The 10688-nt window shown below is 33.2% G+C and overlaps 2 protein-coding genes across 2 annotated transcripts; one reads left to right on the top strand and one right to left on the bottom strand.

The window, feature by feature from the left end:
• Positions 1-1872: 1872 nt before the first annotated feature.
• On the bottom strand, positions 1873-2487 carry LOC146930187 (uncharacterized). Its single transcript, XM_085707506.1, has one exon. It carries the CDS (start codon positions 2485-2487, stop codon positions 1873-1875), a length of 615 nt encoding a protein of 204 aa, XP_085563632.1.
• A 3366-nt stretch (positions 2488-5853) lies between these two features.
• LOC146930186 (AT-hook motif nuclear-localized protein 2-like) lies at positions 5854-9547 on the top strand. Its single transcript, XM_085708283.1, has 5 exons — positions 5854-6184; positions 7134-7201; positions 7351-7485; positions 8016-8183; positions 8991-9547. Exons 1-5 carry the CDS (start codon positions 5854-5856, stop codon positions 9327-9329), a joined length of 1041 nt encoding a protein of 346 aa, XP_085564409.1. The 3' UTR covers positions 9330-9547.
• Positions 9548-10688: the final 1141 nt, after the last annotated feature.

The raw sequence follows: 10688 nt of genomic DNA, 5'->3' as shown, positions 1-10688 counted from the left end.
GGATGTTAGCATGATTGTTGGATGTGCGTTCATTGTCCTTGCTTATTGTTATCATAGTATTTCATTTACTTTTAAAGAAGTGTGTTAGGTGTGGTTCATAGATAGTTATGTTTATGTTTTGAAGTTTATGATGTATATTTTGTGCTTAGGACATTTTTCGCATTCTTAGTTTGCATCTAGAGTAGCGGAGGACTTCATGCTTGCCCGCGCGATCATATTTGAATCACCATTTGTTTATTTTTTTTGTTTTGAATTGTTTGACACCTTGTTGAAAACCTTGTCCAAAGCCTTGTTAGTTTCCTTTTCAATTGATTTGTTTGAGGACAAACAAAAAGCCAAGTTGGGGAGAGTTTGATAAGTGTTTAAAAGTGATATATTTCATATGGGAGTTTAGGCATTTTAGTGACTTGTTTTGCAAGATTCTCTATGGAAAACTCCAAATATTGTGTAAATATGTCATTTATGCTTTTGATCCTTATTCTACCCTTTTTGTACATGAAAATACAAGCAAGGAGCAAGAAACGTCAAAGTTCAAAGTCATACGCCATTAGCGTGTCCTACGCTATTAGCGTGATGAAGAAATGCCCAAGGCCAGAGAGATACGCCAATGGCGCACTTGGGGCGTGGATCTGGAGCACTCTTGAAGAATACGCTATTAGCGTATACTGAGCTATTAGCGTACAGGCTCCAGAGTGCTACGCCATTAGCGCACCTGGAGCGAAGCTGGTCATGAAGAAACACGCTATTAGCGTGGGTTACGCTATTAGCGTAAAAACTCCAGAGGGACACGCCATTAGCGTAGCTGGAGCGTAGGAGCAGGGCAAGACCAACGTGGCACAATCCCATTGGCCACAAACTTAAACCGCCACACTGCGCTATTAGCGTATATTTCGCTATTAGCGCAGGTGTAAAAACACAGGCCCTTTAAATAGCATTTTTACCTTTCTTTTAGGAAATTCACTATTCCATTGATATTTTTATACATTCTAAGAGAGAGGTCAGAGCTATTTCCAGGAGAGAAACACAAAGCAATTGGTTTAGGAGTAGATTCAACTCAAGATCGCTTTGGACACGAAGGATCTTGACATGGAATCTTCATCTTTCCTTCATCCTTTGCATAGTATACATGTCTATGTGTAGCTATCATCTACTTGTAGTATTGAGGTAAACAAACAAGCTATTATGTAATCTTTTGATCTTTTAATGTATAAGGTTCTAGCTTAATGATTCAATATTGTTGTTGTTCTTGTGTTTAATGCTTTCAAAGAGATTCAAGATGATTTGGACACGAACTCTTGAATCTAGAACTAGAATAACAATCTATCTTAAGTTATATCATTCCTGACAAGTTTGTAAACCTTTGATAATTGCTTTTAATCAAGAATTTAATGCTTTCAGATACTTAATCAGGCTGGACACGGTCGATTAAGTTATCCGATCGACTTTGTTATCGTTTAAGGGATTTGGACACGAATGTTTAAATGCTAACTTAGAAATAACGATGTCGCTTTGGACACGAAGGATGTTGTAGAAATGATTGTGATAATATTGGTTATAAAGCTAGAGTCTGTTAATCGATCGAGAGATTGCTGCTGTTATGCTTGCTCGTTATCTTATACCGGAAGCGAAATAGTTCGATCTTCTCTCGTTTTTACTTTTATGTCGTTTAGGAACATAGTTTTACAAACAAACAACTTATACTCGATACCTTAATGTGAACTATTGTGAAGACTCTTATGATATACGCAACTCCCTGTGGAGACGATATTAAAATACTTACTTTGTTTGATGCAAAAATAATACATCACCTGCGCCCGTGTGACCTTGGGAATGAGAACAATCAAATTAGAATTAGTGTTATGAGCTAAGACACTAGTAATAAAAAACTCTTGTACCGTCTGAGTGACATCTACTTCCACAGTATCCCAAAAAGTATCCAAAACCATTCGGGCCCGGTGCCCCATCCCCATTAAGATCAAACACCGCAACCTTTATCTCGTCACACAAAGCAAGACGCAAGAGCATCTGATTATCCTCTTCCGAAACCACATAAGGAATAGACTGAGCCACCAAATAATTTAGAACACAGTTATTATCAAGAAAATGGACTGAAAATAAGTGAGCACATGTACCTCGATATCCTGGATCCCTGATAACCGTGTCACCATCGTACAAAAGAGAAATCGATTTGGTAGCCGCCCTAAACTTAGCCACCCAGTGCAAATATGAAGTATTTCGATCCTTATTTATAAAGCTCTGGTCCCTTGATTTTTCCTTCCAAAGTTGGTCTTGACAGTTTAGAGCCTTGGTTAGAGGCAACTGAGTCACAAGATCCGGGGCATAGAGAGCATCTAAGAACCCTTTTGTATCAATCAAAAGCTGAATGCAGTTGACCTCATCCACCGCCAACCGAACCTGTCTATCCACATCCCCAAACACAGTGCGGTTCCAATTCTTGAAAACATGCTTCAAATTTTTTAGTTTCATCTATAAACGAACCATACCAGTACCTTTAACATTCCTCAACCAATTATCATTAACCAGCCTCCGACAATCCTCATGAGTAGTCCAAGTTTTGAAAAATTTGAAAGGCACTACATGTTTAACCAAAGATGTATCAATTGACATCAATAGCGGATGATGATCTAACTGGTGACGAACTAAAGAGCAACAATTCGTACGACTTCAGAAAGTAATTCATTCGTCATTACAAATTGATCGATCAAGACGAAGGGCCACATTCTTCGCACGAAACCTACCATTATGCCAAGTGTACGCAAGCCCCGATGTAGGAAGATGGGTCAACAAATTAGCAATTTTCCAATGCACAAAATCCAAACAAGACGCAGCAAGGGGAGGTCTACGACCACACTTTTCATGATTTTTTTTCTAGATAAAAGTCAAAACCAAATGAGGAAGTTCTTATTTTTCTTTTCTTTTTTTATCAATAAATTTAAACTCTTATCAATGATATATTATTATTTTTGGGTGAATGACATCAATGATTTTTAATTGCTCTATTATTTATTGTGGAATGTTATTTGAATAACCTTTTACTGGGACAACTTGTTGAACAACCAAAATATACAAAGAAATCTAAGTATTGAAAAAAAAAACCAAAGAAATATAGAGAGAAAATAAAAACACAATGCGAGCATCAGAGAGAAAGTTGTCATAAAAATTATCAAAAAATGATTGTTCAAATATCATTTCTATTATTTTTTATATGCTATTCAAAATAAAAGTTTGCGTCGTCGGGCTAATGGGCTTACAAAATACACCATTTGAACCTTCACACCTAAGATTTTGACTATTTATCCTAAAACGAATGATTCATCTGTAAAAAATAAAATGGTTCTAAAATGAATGTTTTTATTTTTATTTTTAAGATATTATCAATTAATTGTTTTTCAATTTTACCCTCTAATTAGTACTATTTTCATCATTTCAAAGTCAATATATTCCACTATGTATTCATGGTAATAGTGATTACAACAACACATTATTAAGGATAATTTAGTAAAAGTATCACTCTCATTCAATTTTACAATTTTTTTTTGATATGTATGAAATTATAAAAAAGATCACTCATTGTAGAACGGAGGAAATAAACTTTATATTTTTTATAACATAAAATTTTAACAAGTTAGGCTTTAGAGGTTTACTAGAAATGTTATACCTCAAAGTTCAAAGAATATTTATGGTAGTTATAGATCACACACAAACAAGATTCTCACATTGATAGGAGAAGTAGAACACAATATGACAAACGAGACAATTTCTTATTAACTGAACCAACATTCATCGACATATTTAACTATATATATTTTTTTTTATAAAAAAAAGATAGCTCATTAGATTTCATTCATAATTTAATATTGTGTAATACATGTTGGTACATTGCCTAAAAAAGTACATTTTGACACATTAACACAAGAGTTTTGAAAATGTTAAATTACAACAGAGGTCCTTTAAGTTTAAGGTTTGTAACATATTGGTCCTTTAAGTTATTTTGGTAACACATAAGTCCTTTAAGTTTGAGGTTTGTAACAGATTGATCCTTTAAGTTATTTTGGTCACACACAAGTCCTTTAACTTTGTAAATGTTTTCAATTTAGTCCTTCTGTTAACCAAAACGATGATGTTGCAGAAGGACTAAATTGAAAACTTTTACAAACTTAAATGACTTATGTGTGACCAAAATAACTTAAAGGACCAGTCTGTTACAAACCTCAAACTTAAAGGACGTGTGACAAAAATAACAAGGATCAATCTATTACGAACTTCAAACTTAAAGGACCTCTGGTGTAATTTACCCGTTTTCAAAATAAGTTATGTTTACATTCCGATATCACGTGACCGAACTCCGTAACATTAGCTATAATTTTAAGTTTCTGAATTAGGCAGAAAAATGTTTTCCTAAAATAAAAATTTAATACCACATTACATACTAATAAATATCTTATATAGTATCCCCCTGAGCTTAACTCAGTTGGTAGGGATATTGCATATTATATGCAGGGGCCGGGGTTCGAACCCCGAGCACTCCACTTCTCCATAATTTAATTGTGTGAGATCTAGCCACTAGGCTACTTGACCAAAAAAGAAAATCTTATACAATGAATAAAACTCAGAAAAAGCTAAAACATTATAAAACATTAATTTTTTAAATCTTAGCAATTAAAATTTTAATTTTAATTTTTTTGATTACAAAGAGGGCTTAAAAGCTTGGAAGGAGAAAAAACTACAGCGAGATCAAACGAGGGACATAAACTCCCAAAACATCTGCTACTACTAAATGATTAAACTGAATTGGACAAGACTCATAAAAACAAATATTTGTATGCATGGAACATTCAAGATCAACTAAAGCATCTGCACAATGATTTGTTTCTCAATAAAAGCGGTGAACCACCACCTCACAATCCATCTGAAGGAGACGACAAATCTTTGCAACTAACGATCTACCGATAATACTTCTATTCTTATATATTCACCACCAAAGAAGAATCTGCCTCCACCTTTACAACTTGAAATCCCAACCTTTTGACATACATCAACCCTTCATACACGCCCCACAACTCTGCCATGTATGCACTACACTTCTCAATTCTCTTCGCGAAACCTTCCGGCCACTTTCCATCATTTCCCCGAATAATACCACCACAACAAGCTATACCATTATCCTTGCAAGACCCATCATAATTTAACTTAACTCAACCATTCGGAGGTGGTTTCTAGCCAACGAAGACCATTTCCCGATCCGGACTAGTAACAACTCTACTAACTTTATCAACATTTTTATAATCTTTAACAATTGTTTGATAGAAAAAATCCAATATATTAATTAATTTCATTTTGGTAATCCTCAATATTCCATCTTTTACATATATATATATATATAAATTCAAAATAACAAGAAATTCGGATACAACTATTCACAATCATAATAATTAGTAATAAATATTAATAGAATATTTTGTCCTTTTTTATCTCAAATTTCAAACTTGGGAAAGGGATATTGGCTTTATTCACACACAAATACAACTCATCAGCCCAATTAATTCGATTCTACTTATGATTTATTTATATTTAATATATTTATTATTATTATATATAAATAAATATAATTATGCATATAATTTTTTGACTAAAATAAATAGGCCTGTTTGAAAAAAAAGATACAGAAATTGAAGACAAATTCAGAAAAAGTGAGTAAAAGAAAGGTTTTTATTTTTATTACTTTTTCTTTTAATTTTTCCTTGAACGTTCTGCAATACAGTGTATTAAAACAAAACACGCTTCATATTTTTTGCACCATATTCAGAATTTCAAAGGATATCAAAACCACTCATGGAGGATCAAAACCTAAACCTACCAAATACTCTTTCACAGTCTTCAACCCAAAACGAGTCAGAAACAACCAACAATGCTGCCAACGTGACGGAAGTTGTGGGAAATGATGTTGTTTCGGACACTGGAGCAAAGTCCAAATCCGTAGGTTTGGAATCTGCTCCGGTAAAAAGGGGCAGGGGGAGGCCTCGAAAGTATGAGGTTGGCGGGAAGCCATTGTCTCCGGTGACACCGACACCAGGGCTTGCTATTCAGCCTTATGGAAGTGAGGAGAAGCGTGGAAGGGGACGTCCTCGTGGTTCTGGAAAATTGCAGATTTTGGCTTCCATTGGTATGAGTTTCTTTTACTTTTCATTGGTTTTTTGTTCCTTTCTGTTTGTGTTTGGCATTAAGATTTTATTATTTTAAGATTTTAGTTTTACAGTTTTAGTGGAAATTAGATAGGTTTTTTACTATTACATAATAATTTGTGTTTTATTTTGTTAAAACAAATTGAGTTTTATGTTATTTTCTCTCACGTGATATTTATCGTTTGATTGTTAAAGACATGAAAGTTATCATGAAATCCTGCAAACTGTTATAGACTTATAGGATTAATACAATTAGTATTCAGTTATTCATATATGAAAAATAAGATTGGATTTTGAGTTCCCAAACGGTGTTTTGTTAAAGGGATTTTTTTTTATCTATTTATATTTAATTACCAAAAATCTTTTATTTTTAATATTTATTTAACAAGTATTAGGCGCGAAATATCTACCGACTTTTTTGATAACCAATAACGGAGTTTTGTTAAAGGGAATTTTTTTATCTATTTATTTTATTACCAAAAATCTTTTATTTTTAATATTTATTTAACAAGTATTAGGCGCGAAATATCTACCGACTTTTTTTGATAACTAATGTCCCCTTGACTACTTTTACTGAGGTCACTTAATGTCGGTTTTCCACTTGATTAATTTCGGGTTCTTGGGACGGTGAAATTTGGGATGTTATAATATTTAAAAAAATTAGAATTATAATAATATAATATAAGTTTTAAATACAAAAATAATATTTCTAAGTCCAAAGATTTTTGAGTAAATAGGCAATTACCCCCCAAAATTGTAAGTTTTTTCAATTACTCCCCTGAGGTACATCTTGTGTTTGACTGGTTCTCATCGTATTTTAATGTATTTCTTTTGGATTCTTCAAAATAATAAGATTGTTAAATGATTTTTTGTAGGCATGTAATTTTAACAATTTACCATGCTTGAAAATGAAATTTATATTTGTGACAGGTGGATGTGTTGGAGAAATGGCTGGAGGAAGCATGTCACCTCATGTGCTGATTGTGAAACCTGGAGAGGTAATTATTATGAGACAAGAGAAAATATATTTCAAATTCTAATTTGTGCCTTTTAAAAATGGTTTACCTAAAAAAAAAAAATGGTTTGAAGTGAACTATTGAGATTAACTTGGTATAACCGATCAATCCAATTTTTTGGTGATTTTCAGGATGTGGTTGGAAAGATATTTGCATTTTATCAAAAAGGTCCTTCTTCAGCTGTTTGCATTCTTTCTGCTACTGGCACTATATCAAGTGTCACCCTTCGCCAACCTGGTGTTTCTGATGGTTTTTTGACATACGAGGTACAATTGTATAAACAATTAATCTCCTCTGATAAGTGTTAATAGGGATAACCTTGGCGCAACTGGTAAAGTTATTGTCATATAACTGAAAGGTCACATGTTCAATTCCTGAAAACAGTCCATCCCAGACCGTGCGTACCCGAGAGTTTTAGTGCACCGGGTTGCCCCTTAATCTTTCACCATCACGTCTTTATATCTCAACTCACAAGATGTTATGTTCTACTATTCAACCTATGAAATTTTTATTTCAACAATAATTTTCTAAGTGGAAAAGTAAGAGGAATGAAGAAATTTAATGAAGTGTAAATAAAGACGTAAAAGGGAAACATGGAAATTTAAACTAAATTTGTAGTCTTTAATAGTACTAATTGTGTAAAGACTTGTGCTATTAATTAATACCAACCAAATAGAACTAACAATAAGACAATTAGCCTAATAAATTGGATGTTTAAATAAGCTCTCTCATTCCTCCATTTTTTGTGTATGTGTGTTATCTTGTTTTGTTGACTTTTTCCTTTATGTAAATACAGGGTCACTTTGAAATTTTATCTTTAGGTGGATCGTGCACCTTCACTAGTGGTGCTGCTGGTGGTGCACAAAGGAAAATTGGCATGCTGAGTGTGTCATTGGCTAAACCTGATGGGGAGGTTTTTGGAGGTGGTGTTGAGAACACATTGATAGCTGCTACTCCTACTCAAGTAAGAATTATTTTGAACATCCATATGTAGAGTCTGAATTCAATATGAAAGGTGATAGTTAGATACCATAGTGTATCTAAACTAACACAAACAGAGCATAAGATAGATGTCTTTGCTCTTTGGATGGAAATAAATCTTATCAAAAAATATATGAACTTTATAATTTCTTTGTGAATTTGCTATGATACCCTTTAATGATATGTTGGCTTGCTAGTAATGTTTCCATAGAATTGATTCAATGTACAAATTATAAACCGCTTCAACTTATTGAATTTACTTGTGACTTGTTAATTTTGAAGATTTCCAGTATCACATGCTCTACAAGAAAAGAGTTGGTTACCCAGGGGTAAAACCTTGGTCGTTACTGTAATCCTTAGGTAACGCATATTTTCTAAAGGGTTTCTAAGGGGCAAATAATAGTAAAAAAATAGAGCGTCAAAATACTTTTATGAGGAATTCTGAACCTCATAATCTTTACCTAAGGGTAACATCTCGGTAATGCTTCTCTCAAAAGCCTCTAGGTAATGTTTACAAGGGGCAGAATTTCTCGAATTTTTTTATTGAAAAGTGGTTAGGGATTCAAGCCCTAACTATTGCACTTTAAAAAAAAAAACATGGTTGGCAGCAGAGGACTTACCTTGTGTGTCGAATAGATTCTCCAACGATGATTAGTCACTTCTAAATAATAGTGAATACTTTGTGCCTATAACATAGTTATAAATCGATGATTAATTGTTTTCAAATCCTTGTTATTGAATTATCTTTGTGTTGCATTGTCACACACTTAAATCTCTCTTTTTCCACCAGCTTATTTTGGCAACTTTCAAGCAAACCCTAAGCAATCAGATCAAGAGAAAGCACTCATCAGTAGCTGCAACTGCTCCAAACATGCTGACTAATCAAGATTCAGCGAGAGAAAATAACTCGAAAGTTCCCAAGTTAATAACAGAAGGAGAACCTAGCTGCCTAACCGCAACAACAACAAATACTAATGGTGTAATAGTAGAAGATAATGTCACTATTGTTGCTGATGAAAATGTTCAATCCGATTCTATTCGTCGTAATGGTATTGATCTTGAGAGCCAGACACCGGAGCCTGTTAAAAGATCTCCAGATATTGATGCCAACCATATTCCTGAGATATGAAGCACCTTTCTCCAGCCTTTGAGTTATGCAGAACATAATTTCTCTCCCCCTCTCTCCCTCTCCCTCTCTCTCATATTTTTTATTGCATATGTTAGCAACATGTTTGTTTAGTGTTTGACTTTGTTGGAAGTGAAAGTTGTATGTAAATCTAGTTTTCTTAGGTTGCATGCAGAAAACTTGGGGAATACAATGGATGAAAAATAATATTTGCAGTCTCACTAACTGGATTTTTATTGATGAGAGGATTTTCTTCGTTCCTAGTACACCAAAGCATGGTTGGGAACATCAAAATACACCTTATATTCTATGTTACTTAGTCTTTGCGCTCACTATGTTTGGTTGATATTCAAGTTTAACTTGACATTGAAATGTTGAAAAGTATGTCTGGACTACTCGTCAACTGCTGAATGTAGAGCTTATTCGTTACCATATCACAATCAGTGTCATAGATTAGAAGTTGTTTTATGTTCTATGATATGTTTGCATTTCTGTAATTATTGTATTAAAAACTTGTAAATATTTCATAATTTATAATTTGATATCTAGTATCAAATATCTTCCTAGATGTAACATTTACCTAATTATACTGACTTGATACACATAAAGGATTTTCTTATTGCTCGTAATCCGGCTTTTTTAGTTAGATAAGCTTCTGAAAGGTCTTAATCTTTTCTATTTTTTTTTTAAAAAAAGTCTCACCTAACCGAACGTAGTTTAGGCCGTAGACGCCTATAATCTGGTCTAACATATTTCCACCCCTAATTACAATTTGATGCGTACATTCTAGTTTAAATTTGACGGGGCGTCTAACATAGATTTTAGTAATATTTAATTAAATATATTTTTTGTTCTCAATTTTTTATTATTACATAGGTCCACCTTTTGACCATTTTTACGAGTTTCATATTAAACACACCGAGAATCTAAATACTTTTGATTAAGTTTTTTTAGTACTTTTCCTCTAGAAATCTATTGAATTCATGCACTATTTTTTATTTTTGTTTCATTTTATTTCAATCTGCACTATTTTTAACAAAAACAAAACCGACGACTCATCTATTTTTAACACAAAAATAAATTATACGCAAAGAAAACTAAAGGGCAATCCGATCTATAATTTTTTTTTTTTCATTTTCCAACCTACACACACATAAAACATTAAAAAAAAAGGGAAGTGCAACAAGGAGAAGGTCAAATAGTAAGGAAAAAAAAGGACAAGCTCTAAAACAGTTTAAGAATTTAAATAAAATCTTTTTTAGCAAGACATCAAGGGGAAATAACTACATTCCAACTAGGTTGGCACTTCGAAGAACCCCCATCCTATGCCGCCAAACTCAAATAATTTTTTTATTAAAAACA

This window comes from Medicago sativa, chromosome 4 (assembly GCF_051527215.1).
Source record: "Medicago sativa cultivar Bolivia chromosome 4, Bolivia_mono, whole genome shotgun sequence".
NCBI classification, from domain to species: Eukaryota; Viridiplantae; Streptophyta; class Magnoliopsida; order Fabales; family Fabaceae; genus Medicago; species Medicago sativa.
The sequence above is the reverse complement of the archived record's forward strand: the minus strand, read 5'-3'. Positions and strand labels throughout refer to the sequence as shown.

What these genes read in the sequence shown, in the direction of transcription:
- LOC146930187 (XM_085707506.1), bottom strand. Translation starts at nt 2,487, where the DNA reads ATGAAACTAAAAAATTTGAAGCATGTTTTCAAGAATTGGAACCGCACT.
- LOC146930186 (XM_085708283.1), top strand. Translation starts at nt 5,854, where the DNA reads ATGGAGGATCAAAACCTAAACCTACCAAATACTCTTTCACAGTCTTCA. An exon ending in GCAGATTTTGGCTTCCATTG is followed by an intron (nt 6,185 to 7,133) that starts GTATGAGTTTCT and finishes TATTTGTGACAG; the next exon opens with GTGGATGTGTTGGAGAAATG. An exon ending in TGATTGTGAAACCTGGAGAG is followed by an intron (nt 7,202 to 7,350) that starts GTAATTATTATG and finishes GGTGATTTTCAG; the next exon opens with GATGTGGTTGGAAAGATATT.